Genomic DNA, 20,393 nt, shown 5'->3' with positions numbered 1-20,393 from the left:
GCCTTGAAACCTGGTTATTGAAACTGCTTTCTACTTTGTGATTGCAAGACTTATTTAGAGCTTCTTTTAGACAAGTCATTGCAGCTCCTCTTTTTACTAGCTTGGAATGTGCAAAGCCGTATGAATTTAGCTGCTTGTTCACCCTCGGCTGGTATTCGAAACAGACGTGTGTTCATTAGAGTGAGACTGAGGTCCAGGATGCGAATGCTGTTATCACAAAGCCTTTCGCATGTGAAGTTTAGAGCCTCCGATGCATGTCTAAATATGTTAATTATAGATTCTACAATGTCATCTAGCCTAGACCCTGGAACCTCGTTAACAACCACCAGGTAGTCATCGACGTACCTCATTAGAGAAGGAGCACATGAATGATTCAGAGTGCTATTTACACACTTGTCAAAGGCACTGAGAAAAATGTCTGAAAGAATGGTAGTGAGCAACGATCCAATGCAAATACCCTTGCGTTGTACATACCGTTGGTTTTTCAAACTAACAACAGCGGAATGAAGATAAAAGCTCCACAGTTCTAAAAACTGGCCACTATTCACACCGGTTGCACAACTGAACCTAACTTCACCAAAGTCTTTGATTTTGTTCCTAATGGCGCTGAGCACTCCGCCATGAGGAATCGCATAATACAAGTCTTCAACGTCCAGTGAAAACGTGTAAACATTGCTTCAAGTTCCTTGTTCTAAAGTCAGCACAACTTGTCTAGAGCTCCGCACAAGGAAAGGGTCATATAGGGGTAACTGGCATAAATGGCGCTTCAGGTAGTGCCCTACTTGCATCTGCCATGTCTTCTTCTCTGAGAAAATTGCTCTAAATGGGCAGTCAGGCTTGTGGGTCTTGCCGGAGAAAAATATTTCCAAGATGCCTACCTCAGCCCTGTTCATTGCCTTCCGAAAGCATCCAGGTTGAAGTTCTCAAGCAGCTTGATTGCTTTGGCTTTTGGCTTTTTGTGGTTGAAATCCACCGCCTTGAAATTCTTCTCAATCGCGCTGATGGCCCTCGCTCCATAGGCGCCCTTGGAAAGGATGACGAAGCCGTCCTCCTTGTCCGCCTGTACCACGACGAGGTCATTTTGCCGTAGGAAGCCAGTTATCTTCTTGAAGGGTTGGTTAGGGGTAGTTTTCGAACGCATGGTCCGAAGAAGAGTATCCACCGCGTAACTGGTAGCTCGGTCCCGCTCTGCCTCGCCAGCGCAGTTTTCTATTTGCCAGACGGTAGCGAGCAGCTCGTGCTTCTTGGACGGTGGCTCAAAGCTGTATTTCGTTCCTTTTTGAAGTAGGCTCGTAACGTCGTTTGGGAGCACAACATCACCGAGTAGTGTCACTTTAGTTGGCTGAATGTTTCGCCGACTTCGCTTCGTTAGGCTTATTTTTGACTTTTGCCAAAGGAATTCAGTCACTTGTTTGGCAATCCTTTTGGGCTGGGCGAATTTTTGGCCGCCTACAACCTGATCCTTGCTTTCGTTGCACAGGACCCAAAGCCAGTCGTTGTACCTACGCACCTGCTGCCCTTTCTCAGACTTCATTATCCTGTACATCCTTTTGACGTGTCCCCATGAAGGTTCCAGGCCACCAAGGAAGACTTGAACTTCGGGAGCAACTATTCCCTGTTTGAGGTAGTGTGTCACTATCCGAGATTGACAGGAGTTGATTGCGATGAGGTTGATGCACGTGGCGGTGGGACAAGGTTAAACTTGTGAAGACAGGAAAGAGCCCAATGTAGAAGAAATCTGAAGCAGCAGAAGCTTGATGTGGGCGAGTTGGTTTTGCATACTTGAAGAAAAGAGCGCTACGAAGACGCGGACTAAAAGAGGAACATGTACGACGGATGTGAGGCGAGTCTTGCAGTGCTATTGGAGGAATTAGAGTGCAGTAAATGGGATATAATAGGGCTCACTAAAGTTAGGAGGACGAAAGAAGCATATACAGTGCTCAAAAGTGGGCACGTCCTGTGCTACCGGGGCTTAGCGGAGAGACGAGAACTAGGAGTCGGATTCCTGATTAATAAGGATATAGCTGGTAACATACAGGAATTCTTTAGGATTAACAAGAGGGTGGCAGGTCTTGTTGTGAAACTTAATGAATAAGAGGTACAAATTGAAGGTCGTACAGGTCTACACCCCTACTTAACAGGGATAGGCGGGCTAGTTGGCGGTCGATATTGGAATGCATCATGTAACCGCGCAAACAACAAGGGACAAAGAAGGAAACACACAGGACAGGCACGGAGCGGACCTGTGTGTTTCCTTCTTTGTCCCTTGTTATTTGCGCCGTTACATGATGCATTCCAACTACACCCCTACATCCAGTCATGATGACCAGGAAGTCGAAAGCTTCTATGAAGACATGGAATCAGCGATGGGTAAAGTAAAAACAAAGTACACTGTACTGATGGGCAACTTCAATGCCAGGGTAGGCAAGAAGCAGGCTGGAGACAAGTCAGTGGGGGAATATGGCATAGGCTCTAGGAATAGCAGGGGAGAGTTATTAGTAGAGCTTGCAGAACAGAATAATATGCGGATAATGAACACCTTCTTCTGCAAGCGGGATAGCGGAAAGTGGACGTGGAGGAGCCCGAATGGCGAGATTAGAAATGAAATAGACTTTATACTCTGCGCTAACCCTGGCATCATACAACATGTGCACGTGCTAGGCAAGGTGCACTGCAGTGACCATAGGATGGTAAGAACTTGAATTAGCCTATACTTGAGGAGGGAACGGAAGAAACTGGTACATAAGAAGCCGATCAATGAGTTAGCGGTAAGAGGGAAAATAGAGGAATTCCAGATCAAGCTACAGAACAGGTATTCGGCCTTAACTCAGGAAGAGGACCTTAGTGTTGAAGCAATGAACGACAATCTTATGGGCATCATTAAGGAATGTGCAATAGAAGTCAGTGGTAACTCCGTTAGACAGGATACCAGTAAGCTATCGCAGGAGACGAAAGATCTGATCAAGAAACGCCAATGTATGAAAGCCTCTAATCCTACAGCTAGAATGGAACTGGCAGAACTTTCCAAGTTAATCAACAAGCGTAAGACAGCCGACATAAGGAAGTAGTATAATATGGATAGAATTAAACATGCTCTCAGGAACGAAGGAAGCCTAAAAGCAGTGAAGAAGAAACTAGGAATAGACAAGAATCAGATGTATGCATTAAGAGACAAAGCCGACAATATCATTACTAATATGGATGAGATTGTTCAAGTGATTGAGGAGTTCTATAGAGTTAATAGAACAATGTAACTTGCTCCTGGAATCCATTGTTGTAGAGCGAAACCCTTCGAAATTTCGAGAGTTACTAACCACCCATATTTGCAACTTATTATGCAAAAACCTGTTCTTTTTAGTGTCTTTTCAGTTGTTGCCTTTTTTTTTTGCTTTGTACATGACCATTCCTTTGATGTTTGTATTATTGTTTTGCCCCCCCCCCTCATGTAATACCCCACATGGGGCCCTTAAGGGAATAATAAAAGATGATGATGATGATGATTTATACAGCACCAGTGGCACCCACGACGATAATGGAAGAGAGAATAGTCTAGAGGAATTTGAAATTCCACAAGTAACGCCGGAAGAAGTAAAGAAAGCCTTGGGAGCTATGCAAAAGGGGAAAGCAGCTGGGGAGGATCAGACAAGAGCAGATTTGTTGAAGGATGGTGGGCAGATTGCTCTAGAAAAATTGGCCACCCTGTATACGCAATGCCTCGTGACTTCGAGCGTACTGGAATCTTGGAAGAACAATAACATAATCCTAATCCATAAGAAAGGGGATGCCAAAGACTTGAAAACTTATAGTCTGATCAACTTACTGTCCATTGCCTACAAAGTATTTACTAAGGCAATTGCAAATAGAATCAGAAACACCTTAGACTTCCGTCAACCAAAGGACCAGGCAGGATTTCGTAACTGCTACTCAACAACAGACCATATTCACACTATCAATCAGGTGATAGAGAAATGTGTGGAATATAACCAATCTACGGAATCTAAAGCGCGCCCATTTGGACGAAGCTTCAGGCCACGACACTGCCACAATGGTTCGGCGCTCACCAACTGCTTTTCTACAGATGCTGCTGCTGCCGATCCTGGGGACAGTTGCTGTCGCTGCCTGCAGTACAGCCGACTGATACCCGTGCCGACGAACAGCGCATGAGTAGGGTGGATTGCATGGACAACCCGCCAATCTGCCGCGACTTATCAAGTCTGCTGCATCACCCGCCGCCGATCTTGGAAAATTTAATGCTGCTCGTCAAACAACAAGGGACGGCAATATCTACAGCATTTCCTCAAAAGCGCGCCCATTTGGACGAAGCTTCGGGCCACGACACTGCCACAATGGTTCGGCGCTCACCAGCTGCTTTTCTACAGGTCTGTTACTATCAAACTCGCTGTTACCATAGCAATAATATTTGTCTTCTGGCGGTGTCATGGCCACCCAACCATTTCAAACGGTCTTGCACTGCTCTTATTTATGTTTTGCGACTGTTGCTTTTGAGTGGGGATGTTGAGGGCAATCCCGGACCTATGACAAAGGCTCAAGAAGAGAAGTTAGATGGTGTGGCCGAGGCTGTAAAGCGTCTTGAAGCCAGCAATGCAAGTCTTCTCGAGTCAATAATGAAAGTTCTAAATATGCACGCAGAACTCAAAACAGACCTCGAAAGCTTAACCAAACATGTGCAGGAACTGGAAAACAAATTAGAATCTGCTCCATCTGTTCATGCCCCAACATCTCTCGATAGTGGCTTTTCTAGCATCATTAACAAAATTGATAACCTAGAAAACCAGTCGCGTAGATCAAATGTTTTGTTTTATGGTGTTACCGATACTAACGAATCCGAAAGCTGGGAAAGTTCAGAGCGACTTGTGCATGAGTTCTGCCGTGATAAGCTTGGTGTCACTGTAACTTCCATTGCTAGGGCACACCGTGTGGGCCGTTTTTCGACTGTGAAAAAACGCCCCATTATAGCTAAGTTCTTCAATGATAAAGAACTTGAGGCTATTTTAAGTAAAGGCAGCAAGCTGAGGGACACAGGTTTCAGCATAGGACGCGACTATTCCCAAGCCGTTCGTGATAAACGCCGGAAACTTCTGCAGTTCTCTCGATCAATTAAAAAACAAGGTGACCGTGTGCGCCAACGTTCGACAAGCTGCATATCAATAATGACACCTATGTGTGGGATATCGCGGGTAACCGTGCTGTGCCAGTTCGTCATCCCACCACAGTATGACATGTGCCGGCTGATAAGTCATCTACAGAATCTACGTCATTTTTGCCCAATGTGTGTCATAATTTAAAGTATAATACCAATTTTTTGTTCACAAACATCAGAAGTGTTCTTTCCAAAACTGTCGCCCTTTCTTCGTTTAACTTCTAGTATTGACTGAAACTTGGCTGGACGATACCGTTCTGGATGATTACATTCTCCCGAGTGAATCTGAATTTTCCTTTTTCCGGTGTGACAGAATAAATAGAAAAGGAGGAGGTGTCCTTATAGCCACAAAGAAACAATTATCTGCTGTTCCCCTCGCTGTTGATACTTTCCTCGAATGTGTATTGATATGGTGTAAATTCGGAGTTACTGATGTTATTATTGGTGCTTTCTACCGGCCGCCCGATATGTCTGATGGATTCTCGGGTGAATTCCATAGAATACTCAGCGACTTACACGTGCGTTTTTCTAACTCTATTTTCCTAGTTTTTGGCGATTTTAATTTTCCAAGCATTGAATGGCCCACTCTCTGTGTTAATTCCAGTGATAAAGAAGCCCACACCTTTCTTCATTCCTGCTTAGAGTTTTCTTTTGCTCAACTTATTACTAGTCCTACCCGTCGCTCCGCTACCACGGCAAATATCCTTGATCTTGTTCTAACAAATAACCCGGACGTTCTTTCTGATATACTGCATTTAAATGGTTTATCCGTTCACGACATTATCACCGGGTGCATCACGCATCTATTTACTGAAAAGAAAACTACCATTAAGCGAATTCATTGCTACAATCCTGCGAATTTCGAGATGATTAACTCGGAACTAAACACCTTCTCTGAAAACTTCCTGGCTCAGTATTCATCACGCTCAATCGAACTAAACTGGCTGTCGTTCAAAACCACCTCGTCTCACCTTGTTGATAAGTATGTGCCAATCATCACCATCCGACATCATAAAAATTCACCTTGGTTCACACATCGTCTTCATCGTCTTAATAATAAGAAAAAACTTCTGTACCGCCAAGCAATGACCACACGTCTCCTGTCATCATGGAACAAGTACAAAAATTGTGATAAAGAGTATCAGTCCCTGCTTAGAACAACCCGTCGTAATTTCTTCACTCACGACCTCTCTACTATGTTAACCAATAATTCTCACAGATTCTGGCGCATTATCAATCCGAGTTCCTATCCTGATATTGTACTAATTAATGCTGACGGACAACCAGTAACTGAAACTGAGCGTTCGCAGCTCCTGAACGATGCATTTTCATCAGTATTCACCAATGAAGATATAACTTCTTCGCCTATATTAGAGCCATTGCCTAACATTTCCATGCCAGAAATTGTCATCAGTGATTCTGGTATTCTTGCCCTGTTCAATAACCTCAAAACTACTACTAGCTCTGATCACCCTGGTTTCAATAACAAGGTACTTAAAAACGCTTCTTTAAGCATTTTTCAAGTGTTATCAGCCCTGTTTTCACAATCATCATCATCTGGCATTATTCCTCATGACTGGCGAATAGCTAAAGTAATACCAATATTTAAATCAGGTGATCGCTCTGTCCCACTTAACTATCGTCCTATCTCATTAACTAGCAACATATGTAAACTTCTTGAGCACGTCATACACACACAAGTCATCAACTACCTGGAAGACCACGATATCATCTTCAAGTACCAGCACGGTTTTCGCAGGGGTTATTCATGCGACACTCAGCTTGCCGGATTTACTAACGATATATTTTCCGCATTTAACGAAGGATTCCAAGTTGACGCAGTGTTTCTTGACTTCTCTAAAGCTTTTGATCGCGTTCCTCATCACAGGCTTCTAATCAAATTAGCACACTTAAATATTCACCCAAACGTTCTTGCATGGATTAAAGATTTTCTCTCCAACAGACAACAATTTACCTGTGCTAATGGCTGTAACTCTTCTTCTGTTCCTTTAACATCTGGAGTCCTCCAGGGCAGCGTCCTCGGTCCCCTACTTTTCTTAATTTTTATTAATGATCTACCCAAATGTATCTCATCTCGAATTCGATTATTCGCAGATGATTGTGTTATATATCGTAATATTAGTAATGACGCTGACCGACTTTCCTTACAAACTGATCTTGGTGCGGTGACCACTTGGTGCTCTTCGTGGTTAATGTCTTTAAATACGTCTAAAACCAAGCTAATGTCATTTACCAACCATTCCACTCAACTTCCTACCACCTACTTTCTCAATAATGCTAGAGTAGAACTTGCGCCAACTTACAAGTGTCTTGGCCTTCATCTTCAGTCTGACTTAACTTGGCATTACCATATTAACACCGTCTTAGCATCAGCTAACCGAGCACTCGGTCTTCTTAAGCGTAACCTCAAGCATGCACCTTCACACTTAAAAAAACTTGCTTATATCACGCTGATCCGCCCAAAAATTGAATATGCTTCTGCCATATGGGATCCCGATCAAGCATACATAATCAACAACATTGAATCTCTGCAAAACCGTAATGTTTGCTTCATCTTTTCTGATTATTCATGCTTCATCAGCGTCACATCGTTAAAACAACGTGCCGAGTTGGAATCACTATCACGTCGACGCCAGTTTGCTCGCCTAACCTTATTTCATAAACTTTATCACCATTCCACGCTTCACAATGACTTCTTTTCACCACCCCCTGCAGTTTTCCCGCGCCGTGACCACGCTAACAAAGTAAAACGCATAATGTGCCGCTCATCGCTCTACGCAAAATCATTTATTCCTCGCACAATAATAGAATGGAATAACCTACCATCACGCATAGCTACTGAAGTTAACTTACCATCTTTCCAAACTTTGTTGCAAGAAAACGGTTAGTGATAGCAGATTAGATATTACAGTTGAGCCCGCTTATAACGAACCCGAGCGTCACGCGGAATTCGTTCGTTCTATCCAGAAGTTCGTGGTATGTGGGCCACACACAAAAATTGACATCAATCAAAACAAAAATTCATTGAGAAGAAAAATCGGTGATCGTTGTCTGCCTCGTCAGAGCACACCCAATGACGGCGGTTTCAAGCTTGTTCAAAGCTGCGATGTGTTCGTCACCCAAGGCCTTAAAATACACAAGATTTCTAAGTGCCTCAATATGGCTCACTGCTGTGGTCGCGCTTACGGGTGCTGGCTCCGACGGATCTTTGTCATCGTCCGATGCTTCGGCATCGCTTGATGCCCGCACTTCCCGGACGGCGGTCTCGTCGCAAAACGACTCCGCAACTTCAGCAGCGTCGTCCACATCAACAAAATCTTGCCAATCAAGATCGCAGCCGGCCAGGTCAGCGTCAACAACGTGTCGCCACAAGTCGTCGTCAGGCTGGCTTTGTTCAGTGTCTTCAATGCCTGCTTCAGGTGCGTCAGCGAAGCCGGCCTTGCGAAAACAATTCCGGGTGCATTCGGGTGTCACTTCCATCCACGCCGCTTTGATCATTTCTATTACCGAGTAAAGCGAGACCTGCAGAGGCACATTGGCAGCGGGGCGATCAACTGCAATCAGCATCCGCTGCACAACACGGCGCCTGTAGGCCGCTTTAAACGACCGTATTACACCCATGTCCAGTGGTTGCGCTTTTGAAGTTACATTTGGCGGCAGAAAAAGCAACTCAACTGCCGTTAAGACAGCTTGGACATGGTGGGCGGTACAGTTGTCGAGAATCAGAAGAACTTTGCGCCCATTCTTCGCCATGCTGCTGTCAAAGTCAATAAGCCATTCCGCAAACAACTCGCGTGTCATCCACGACTTCGAGTTATGCCTGTAACGCACTGGTACTTATGTGCGGAAGCAACGTGGCCTCTTTGATTTACCGATGACAAATGGCAAGCATCGATCGCTTCCATTCATGTTGGTGCACAAAAGCACAGTTATGCGAACTTTGCTGTGCTTGCCGCCAGCACATTTGTCACCCTTCATAGCGTGCGTTTTGCCAGGCAGCATTTGATAGAATAGCGCCGTTTCATCGGCGTTATACACATCCCTTTCAGCATAACTTGATACACGGGCCAAGTATTTAGACATCCACGTGTTGATGTCTTCGTCGCTTACCGATGCCGATCCGCCATTGATGGTCTTGAAAATAATTCCGTGGTGGAGCTTGAAGCGATGGAGCCAGCCATTGCCAGGAGAAAAATCTGGGAAGTCCAGGAGGAATGCTAAGTCCTTTACTTTGGACAACATCAGCGGCCCGCTGATGGGAACATTGCGTGCTTGAGTATCAAGGAACCACTTTAGAAGCGCGTCTTCAACGTCTGCATATGTGGCTTTCCGTAGGCGCTTCCTCGTCGCGGAGTCCGTGGCGGCACTCTTGTAGATTTTGTCCTTCTCTTTTAGTATCGTGGATATTGTCGATTTCGACAAACCATACTTTTTCACCAGTTAGTGGTTTTTCGCACCTTGGGAAAGGTCTTTCAAGATCCACAGTTTCGTGGCCAAGTCCAAAGCTTTTCGCTTCACTGTCGAAGTAGACGCCGGCGAATCTGCCATCTCGGACAGGCACGGGAGCACACCAGTAGGAAACAACGCCGACAACGCTAGCACAACCACAAGTAAGAAAAAGACAGTCCCGCAGTCGTGTGAGGTGTGAGGCGCGGCGTTAAGGGGGGGGGGAAGCGAGAAGAGGGGGTACGAAAGCACGTGACCACGTGCTATGTTGTCAATTGGTGGAAAACTTCGCCGCTGCCCTGACGTCGACGATGGCGAGTGGGGTCCCGTGGCGAATGAGCTGGCACTTTCGACTTGTGTGTTCATGTTGCTGATGCGTGCTGTGCCGGCATTTTTTTTTCTCTATCTCTCGTTATTGCGGCGATGGGGATCGCCGCATCGCCGCTCCTCCGGCGAGACGCCGCGGGAAAGCCAATTCTCGGAGCGTGCACAGCACAGGGTCGGCGGATCTCGCCACGTGGAAAGTGGTCCGCGACACCAAGGCGTTCGCTCTAGCCGATCGGCTAGGCTCGCGGGCGTTCGTTGTAGCTGAGACCGAGCGCCATAGCCTAAACGTATATTTTGACAGTCACGCCGGACTTGTTCGTGATAAGCGAGCGTTCGTCTTAAGTGGGGCCGTTATAAGTGGGCTCGACTGTACTTATTGTTATATGCACATATTAACATATTATGTAAAATGTTCTTGTGTTTTCATGACTAAGTGCATACAGTCGCCGGCCGATTTTCCGGACTCCAAAAATTCGGACATGCCCGATTATTCGGTCAGCTTCGCGGCACCGCCGTTCTCCCCATAGACCATAATGTATAACAACTGCCGAAAGTTCGGACACCTTGCAACCTCTCGTCTGATTTTTCGGACACTCCTTGAGCCAACTCGATCGAGGGCATCATGCACCGACTCTGACCGGCGCATAGTTCGACTTGCTGAACGCCATTTTTATTTTGAACGGAGCCTCCTTGCTGCCCCACGAAGTGGCGCTACTGGAAATCCCCGCTCATCATCATCGTTTCGCCTGGTTCGATAGAGTGGCCGTACAGCAGTTCCGGTTTCAGCTTAGTAAGCCACGTCAAGACAATCCAGCACCTGATTTGTTTGTTTCGCGCACGACGCTGCGAGCAGGCCGCGTTTTTCGTTTGTGCGACTGGTGTCGGCACGGTGGTGTCTGCTTTGTGTGCTGTGTCGAGGTTTCGGTGTTCCAAAGCGGCGTACAGAAACATCGCGTCGAGTGTCTAATGGCGCCGACAGTGCCCGCGCAGACTGCGCTGGGGAATGCCGGCAAGCGGGTGCCGGGAGGCCTAAGATTTGTCGCCTTCCGATGTGCTCCCTACTGACGCGGAAAATGTTCTGCCGAGACCTGCGCAGTGGTTGCATTGCGATTCCGGACACCGTCTCATTTGACAGTTTCACAGGTACTGACATGCGCAGAACTCGACGACGGCGAGATCATTCGTCAGGTTTCTGCTGCACCCATTCTCTATGCTGCACCGCCGGACGATGACTCCGAGTCGGAAGATGACGCACCATGTGCTACGCTGCCGTCGCATGCGGAGCGTGCACAAGCAGTGACTGTGCTTTCAGCCGCCTATTGTGACCGTGCGACCCTCTCCGAGATTCAGGCTTATCTGATTGCGCGTAAACGGAACAGCGTGCAACGGCGCACTCACGATTTCTTCAAGCCTAATGCCGAGCCCGAATAAGTGCGTGGAAATAAAGGATTTCATTTTTTTTATTTAATCTGCTTTTTCGGACACCTGTTTATTCGGACATTTCCGCAGTCCCCGTGAGGTCCGAATAAACGGTCGGCGACTGTATACCCCTTGTTCATATCTATTTATTTTATGTTCCTTGTGTGTATGTATATTTGATGTAGTTTTATTTCTTGTGTTGTGAAGAAGAAGACGCGCCTCGCGGCACAGACACATCGCCAACGCGCGGCTCGGCTCCGCTCGCGCTGTTGATTACTGTCGCCTTTTTTGGACAGTGCTTCGGGCTGTCTCGCCGTTCCCGGTCGCTGCGCTTTTGCCTTAGGAGCCGCCAATAAACCTCTTCTCAATTGGTGGAGGTAATACCCTCACACGAGGGTATTACATAGGGGGGGGGGGGCACAAACATGAAATATACACTGTGAAGAAGAAGACGCGCCGCGCGTTGGCGATGTGTCTGTGCCGCGAGGCGCGTCTTCTTCTTCACAGTGTATATTTCATGTTTGTGCCCCCCCCCCCCCCCCTATGTAATACCCTCGTGTGAGGGCCCTTAGGGGTAATGCAAATAAAAATAAGAACCCTTATATATATAGCTTGCACTGATTACGAGAAAGCGTCTGATTCAGGCGAAACCTCAGCAGTCATGGAGGCATTACGGAATCAAGATGTAGACGAGCCGTATGTAAAGATACTGAAAGATATCTATAGCAGCTCCACAGCCACCGTAGTCCTCCATAAAGAAAACAACAAAATACCAATAAAGAAAGGCGTCGGGCAGGGAGATAGGATCTCCCCATTGCTATTCACAGCGTGTTTACAGGAGGTGTTCAAGAGACCTGGATTGGGAAGAATTGGGGATAAGAGTTAATAGAGAATACCTTAGTAACTTGCGATTCGCTGATAATATTGCCTTGCTTAGTAACTCAAGGGACCAACTGCAATGCATGCTCGCTGACCTGGAGAGGCAAAGCAGAAGGGTGGGTCTAAAAATTAATTTGCAGAAAACTAAAGTAATGTTTAACAGTCTCGGAAGAGAACAGAAGTTTACGATAGGTAGCGAGGCACTGGAAGTGGTAAGGGAATACATCTACTTAGGACACGCAGTGACTGCGGATCCGGATCATGAGACTGAAATAATCAGAAGAATAAGAATGGGAGTACGGTAGCGCGATTAAAAGACGGGACAAAAGAAGACACTAGGGAGACACACAGCGCTGTGTGTGTCCCTATGTGTCTTCTTTTGCCCAGTCTTTTAATTGCGCTACCGTACTCACCCTGAAGATGCATCACCAACAAGCCCACATTGCAACCCTAATAAGAATGGGCTGGAGTGCGTTTGGCGGGCATTCTCAGATCATGAATAGAGGTTGCCATTATCCCTCAAGAGAAAAGTGTATTGTCTGACCAGTACTCACGGACGGGGCAGAAACCTGGAGGCTTACGAAAAGGGTTCTACTTAAATTGAGGAGGACGTAACGAGCTATGGAAAGAAGAATGATAGGTGTAACGTTAAGGGATAAGAAAAGAGCAGATTGGGTGAGGGAACAAATGTGAGTTAATGACATCTTGGTTGAAACCAAGAAAAAGAAATGGGCATGGGCAGGACATGTAATGAGGAGGGAAGATAACCGATGGTCATTAAGGGTTGCGGGCTGGATTCCAAGGGAAGGGAAGCGTAGCAGGGGGCGGGAGAAAGTTAGGTGGGCGGATGAGATTAAGAAGTTTGCAGGGACAACATGGCCACAATTAGTACATGACCGGGGTAGTTGGAGAGGTGTGGGAGAGGCCTTTGCCCTGCAGTGGGCGTAACCAGGCTGATGATCATGATATACAAAATGTGTCAGAGTAGTTAAGATGACTGACCACCAACACGCAGCAGCCAGCGTCCCATGATCTTCTTCCTCTCTTCTTTCATCCTTCCGTAACAATATGTTTGAGCAATGAGATGCTATACACATTACCAAATGAACATTGAAGCTACAAAGCTTCCCCGATAAATAAGGCACGCGGAAGGAAGAAGCAAAGTCCTGCAGCCAAGCCCAGTATGTTTGCCTGCTCCACAAATGCAGTGGTTCCTCTGCCAGAATCCTCCAGTGAGAAAGCAACGGAAGCCATGTGTCCCCTTATGTTACAGTATGCATGAGCAGACTTATGCTACAAGGCCTGTGTCAGACTCTCCCCATGTAAGAGAAATGGTGGTCCCCACTTTTTTGGCATCCCGACATTCGTGAGATGCGCCACATGACTATCATGTCACAGGGCTGCGTAGAACCGGGCCAGTGCAGCATGCAACACCCACCTTGAGGTCGCGCATCTGAGAGACCAGCCACTTGCTGATGAACTGCTGGGGGTCCTTTGCAAAGCTGAGGAAAAACTCTCGGTTGGTCTTCAGCTGGTTGATGGTCTCTACAGTTTCATGAATCTGCAAGACAGAGGCCACAAACCCTTTAGGGAACAAATCGAATTTCCGTCAAAGTAACACATTAGCAGGCTTTTATTTAAAATGCTATTTATCAGTGATATGATGCTGACCATTTTGCAAATATTTAAATCTGAAAATCCAGTGACAAATGGACATGGCAATTAATTTTAATTCACATATTTGCATTCCTCAGCAACATGGCCTCTTTGTCACTGTCACTGGCCCTTGAAGGTTTGTAATCAACATCAAAGTCCTCTGAATCAGAGTTCACAAGAAGCTATTAAATTTCTGCACCATTCAAAAAATATGCAGGCTTTTTAAATAAACACTGATCTACCGAGTCAAAAAACAATACGTGAGCCCTTTGTTGAAACGCTGCAACATTCTTTGTTCGACCAGTACTCGTCACTTCAAGCCTCCATTTGCCTATGAACTTCCGTCTTGTTTGGACAGTCTATGTTTGTATCGTGAAGCACCGGAAAGAAACTTTTCCATCTTGCACCAAAGAACAGCTCTGTGCTGAATAATATTTTCAGAAAAGTGTTCTTGGAATATTTATCTGTGAAACATGCGCTCGAATTTTTTTACTTATTTTTTTTTGGTACCGTATATATTCTAATATAAAGCAAGGTTTTCTTGCCAATATCTTTAGCCTCAAAGTCACACCCCACCTAATATTTGAGGCTGATGGATTCAGTTACTGTTCCACTATGACAGCAAAAGAGCCATGTTTCCAGTGGTCCAGTTTTTAGATGCCAAAGAAAATTGCAGCGACTAATAAACTTTGCCAGGTGAGACAGTATTTGCCATCGCACCAACGCAAAGCAAATTCCATTGAGCATCACCGAGAAAACAAAGCGCCATAACAGCCATTTCATCTGATTTGGCAAAGCTGATTTGGCACAGCGATAAGCACTTTTGAAAAGTGCAGTGTGGAACCTCCACACCATATGGTCTCAACATGAACTGAAATAGTGAATAAATAGAGAGGAGCCAGCTTTTTAAAGATCAATGTGGCACTCGGGACGAAAAAATGACCAAAATAGTTTGGCTAATATTTAATAGAATGGGTTTCCCTGTGCGTAGAGCGTGTATGAGGACTTCATATTGCGGCATAAAGCCGCTTCTACCATTCTGACTTCCAAGAGGCATTTGCAGAACTCCAAGTGAGCACGAAGAAAAGAAGATTACAGAACAAGGGCATGTAAGGTAGACCCCGCCCTGTACAAGTAGAGCAAGCCCATGGACATGCCACAGCCTTTCTGAGTGCACTCCGGAAGAGAGGCAGCCGTCCACTTAGTCTTCTACATTGTTGCTCATGCATCTCTGTTCAATTCACGTCTTTGGAGTGAAAAAAGCAAAACCCTTCGCACGTGTATGGTGGCCGAAGCTTCAAGGCTTGTAGAAGAACAACCTCGTTAATTCCAAAAATTGGAATTGCCCTCTGGTCCCAGCAGGCAGTATGCAATATTTAATGGCATCAAACTCACATTAAATCGGACAAACAGTAGAATCTCCTTGACTTGTATTGGAAAAAAATGCGAGAAAAAAACATACTAACTGGGAAAACGTACGATCCGATGTAACTGAAAAAATTTGACTGACTCAACTATTCTTGACATCTACATAATGCGAAGCGTCGCGTGGATCGTTACAGCAGGATATGCCGACGTGCATTAATCTGGTGGTGCTCCGACGGCCCGAGATGCGTTTTGTTGTTTTCGTATTGTGTGGTGTTTTAATAGTGTGACGGGAAACCAAAATGAAATCGAGCTGGTGGGCGATGTCAGATGCCGCCGAAGCAAAACGTGATGCCCATATTGCGCTGCCTGTAGCAGGGAACAGTGGCGCGTTTGGATTATCGCCTACAGAGTAGGCATAGAAGTACAGCAATGACACACCAATCAGATGCCTTTTCATCTTCTCGTGCAGATTGCAACAGTACTCGCAGCACTGAACTTATCTTGCGCTGTGCCTGGATACATGTCACAGCCGCCTGCCAGCAGCGACGCCCCCCTCCAATCCTCGCGGCTTTTATCCCTCCGCAAGCCGTCAATGCCGCTTTCTGAAATCCAAATCTGGCCCAGCGTTGACCTGCCATCCACATCGACAGATGCATCCTGTGCAAGAAGTACTTAAATGGACCCTGAAACGATTTTGACGATTTTGTACAAACATACTGAGTCATTAGAGTAGGTCCTTCGGATCATTAATTGACACATCTAAATGCTCTGCGTAAAGCATGTAATTTATTATAAGGTTTTAAAAATGTATATCGCGGGTGATCGCAGCACATTGCTCGGCGAAATTTTCAGCCGCCCCTACCCATATGACGTAAATCACCCAATTGATGTCAGTAGGGCGAGCAATCCAAGTGGCTGCCGAGGGCACGTCATCGATAATTTTTCCACCTTTATGGTGAACAAATTATGTTCGTAATAGTTGGAATGTTAGTTAATTCGTTTCTATAAAAAGAAAGTAACAGAAAGGGAATGCACCAGAACAATATCTCACTACACTTAAGCACTTCTGGCAGACAGCAAGTGTTGTGTGTTTGTGTTACAACATGTTGCATTTTGACGAGAGCTCCGCGGTCAGGGTTGGTCTCAGTCTTTTTGCGAGCACCATGACTCGACTTTGTTGCGTTGTGGGCTGCAAACGTAGCAACTTATTTTTTTTATTTACAAATACTGCTGTCTCAGTTTCTGAGACATAGCAGGAGTGAGTACAGAATAACAAAAAATACAATTACAAATACATTCAACAAAATTCACCAGAATACAAGAAAACCTTAACAGAATACATAATTACGCAATTCTTTTTCAAAATGCTCAGTACAAAGTCTGCGCAGAGACCCATCAAGTTTATTCCATAAATCCACCGTCCATGGAAAGAAGAAAAATTAAAACAATCAAGATTCGACCTGAAGGGCACAATGTTCAGGGGATCAGATCATCGAGTACAGCGTGAAGAAGCTGCAACAAAAGAAATGGGCGCCAGAACACTCAAGCCGGTGTGAACTATCTTATGCAGAAGGATAGCGCGATCACAAGTACACCAATGTTCGAGAGATTGCAACGTTAAAACGTGTGCATGTGAAGTAGGTGAGAACTGCTGGTCATAGCGACGAAAAATGAACCTGATTGCTTTTCTTTTGGACAGATTCTAACATAGCTATGTCGTGCTCGAGGTAAGGTGACCAAACAACTGATGCATATTCTAGTATGGGCCTGACCAAAGTTTTGTACGCAGTCAATTTGCATTCTCTTGTCGAGCTGCTTAACGTGCGTTGGAGATACCAAAGTTTACGACGAGCCTTATTGCAGATTATTTCAACGTGCTTGCGCCATTTCAAATTTGATCTTACACCGAGTTAAACAGAGGTACTTAAACTCTGTAACATGTATTAGACTGACCCCGTCATTAGCATAAGTAAAAGCAAGGGGCTGTTTCTTGTTTGAAAAGGTCATAGCTACAGTCTTTTTGAAGTTAATAGATATTTGCCAGATTTCACTCCAGTTACAAAACAATGAAAAAACATTATTTAGTGCAACCTGATCATCAGCATCAGAGATGGTATTGTAGATAACGCAGTCGTCTGCATACATTCTAAGTTTAGCTTGAGTATCGCCCATGATTTCTGCTACGTCATTTATGAAAATAATGAACAAACGCGGCCCCAGCACTGAGCCTTGAGGCACCCCAGATGTAATCTGTACCTCTGATGACTTCGCACATTTAAAAGTAACAAATTGAGAACTTGGCTGTAAGTAATCGGCTATCCAATCGACCAGCTTGCTGTCACCAAACATGTACGAAGTTTAACTAAAAGCTTAGCATGGCAAACCAAATCGAAGGCCTTGGAATAGTCAATAAATATGGCATCAAGCTGTTCTCGGCTGTAAAGGGAAAAGCAATGTCGTGCGTAAATTCAAGCAACTGTGTAACAGTGGAATAGCCAGCACGAAAACTGTGCTGCAATCGGGAAAGAATATTGTTTGCATTTAGGTATTCCACAATGTGCTTGTGAATAATGTGCGCCAAAAGTTTACAACTGGTGAAGTAAAGATATTGGCCTATAATTCGGTATTATTTGTTTGTTTCCGGACTTGAATACGGGCACGACGTTAGCCAATTTCCACAGCCGGGAAACTGTTGTAGAGCTTATTGATTTTTAAAATATTGTAGTAAGATAGTTTGCGCACCATTCCGAGTACCTCTTTAGGAACATATTTGGAATGCTGTCTGGGCCTGGGCTTTTCGTTACATCAAGCTTTAATGTGAGGTCATGTACTCCAGAGGAGGTTACATCAAGATTAGGAAGAGAGGACAGATTACGGCACGCGGAGAATGGGGAGTTGGTGCCATTATTGGTAGAAAAAACAGATTTGAAGAAGTTGTTGAAGGCATTGGCTATAGTTCCAGATTGGGGGTCATTTAGAATAAAGGAGGAAGGTACAGAAGATGCAGGACTAATCGATCTCCAGAACCTAGATGTTTTTTTTTTTTTTTTCATAAATGTAGCCAAGGTATTACTGAAGTAAAAGCTCTTAGCCTCTTGCATTTTAGCTCTTAATTTAGACTTCAACTTGTTGAATAAAGAAACATTTTCCTTGCACACAGAATGACTATGCTTATGTAGCTGCTTAATGCGACGAGTGAGCTGAATTATTTCTCTATGATACCAAGGGTGTCTTTGGTTACGTGTAATACATTTTTGGGGCACATACTTTGACAGGCATTCATGGACAACGTCCCAAAATTGAAGGAGCAGCGTGTCTACATTGCAAAGTTCACCACAAGCTTGGAAGTCATCAAAAGTTCAGGCTAAAGTGTCAAGTATGGAAGTATCGTCAGCTTCAAAAAAAGTTCAAAACAGTTGTGAACTCGGGTCTTAGTGGAGAGCACACTAAGTTCAAGGCAATTTCAACAGCTTTATGGTCAGATAAGCCTTCGGTGACTTCACATTTAACTCCGTGCGATAAGAGTTGTTGGTTTACAAATATAAGGTCTAATATTGAGTCTTTGTGCGAGAATCCACAAGTTGAGTTAACGCAAATGAAATAACCAGCTCGATCAGGGAAGCGCAAAGCGCCCTATCACGGCCAGTTGGGGTAAGTGTGCTCCAGTTAATGTATGGGAGATTGAAATCCCCAGCTAACAATAGTTTACAACCACACAACTTGTTACTGATAAGGTACACGTTGATAGCAGGAAAAATATCGTCGCGAGTTCGGAGCACGATAAACAACACCAACAACTATTACAATACCTCTGGTGTATATTTTGCACCAAATAGCCTCAATGCCAGGAAGTTCAGGTAATAAAGAAAATTTAAGACTTGTTTTAATGAAAACTGCCACACCACCACCACGGCCAACATGCCTGTTCTTCCGTAGAAGTGCATAACAAGCAGGTAAAATTTCGCTATCAATAACAGCTTCATTTAACCAAGTCTCAGTAAGACAGACAATTGATTGGTTCTGGCATTCCACCAAACAATTGAGAGCTTCAACTTTGTTTAGTATACTCCTCACATTTACATTGAGGACAATTATATTCTGATCGCAGCGTCAGTCAACACAAGCCGAAGCCGTATTAGCCGAAGCTGGATTCTTGCCAGACGCTTTTGCAGAAGCCGATTTCACGGGAGCAGAGAGCACAGAGCCTGACACCGTTGAAGGCGAATGCGCTGAAACTTTAACAATGACATTCTTATAGTGTCCCACATGTAACGAACACCGTCAATCGTGAGTGTGTGTACTTAAGTGTAAATTTACCAGCATTCTCGTGCATATCTTGCAATTCTGCAACAGCGCTCTATGTGCCATCCGTACCCATGCATAGTAGTCCTTGTTTATATATATCTTAGTTCCTTTAAGTTTCCGGGCGCTGTTCAAGATAGCAACTTTTGTTCTGAAATCCAGTAATTTAATGATTACTGGCCGAGGTTTATCCCTTCTTTCAGCTCCATGCCTGTGGTAACGCTCTATGTCATCGCATCTTACACCGAGTTTAACTTATACGAGTTCCAATACAGATTTAAGCAGATCACCAGCCGACTCGGAAGGCTTTTCACGCAAGCCATGAATAACCAAATTGTTTTGGTTATTCATGACAATGAATAACTGGCAATCTGTCAAGCTGCGACATTGTGTCCCTCTGTAAGGCAGCACAGGAGCGGACTGGCTGCAGCGCATCGGACTGCCACTATCTGATCGGCGCCAGGATTTGTGCGTTTGCGGCAATCACTTTACACTGGAGGATTACTAACGCAATAGCATTTCAAGAGATCGGTATTCAGGTAAACGCAAGCGCAAGGAGACAGGGCCTGGCCATTTGACGTGTCGTTTCATGGGATGAGCAGAAGTGCAAATGTGAATGGTCTGCACGGTGCAGCCACCTGGTGGCACAGAGCTCAACCACACTTTAGCGGCGCCCGATAGACAGTGGTACTGAGCCAAGACAGAGTGGTGGATTCGCCGCTGCAGCTGCTTTTTGGCCAAGTAGCGTATACCGTTCAGGCATCCCGCGACATCACATGGAAGTTGAATTATCTGCTACTTGCAGCTTGTGCAA

At 45.1% G+C, this 20,393-nt stretch overlaps 1 protein-coding gene across 6 annotated transcripts in view; it reads right to left on the bottom strand.

The window, feature by feature from the left end:
* The window catches only part of Bap60 (Brahma-associated protein 60), a 163,794-nt gene that overhangs the window by 8,341 nt on the left and 135,060 nt on the right, over positions 1-20,393 (bottom strand). For all 6 annotated transcript variants that reach the window (XM_055075767.2, XM_050186811.3, XM_055075771.2 and 3 more), the window contains one exon: positions 13,692-13,814. In XM_055075767.2, coding sequence (XP_054931742.2) covers positions 13,692-13,814 — 123 coding nt within the window. The remainder of the gene's footprint in view (positions 1-13,691; positions 13,815-20,393) is intronic.

The sequence above is a fragment of the Dermacentor andersoni genome, chromosome 2, assembly GCF_023375885.2.
Source record: "Dermacentor andersoni chromosome 2, qqDerAnde1_hic_scaffold, whole genome shotgun sequence".
NCBI classification, from domain to species: domain Eukaryota; kingdom Metazoa; phylum Arthropoda; class Arachnida; order Ixodida; family Ixodidae; genus Dermacentor; species Dermacentor andersoni.
This window is presented reverse-complemented; position numbering and strand designations above follow the sequence as displayed.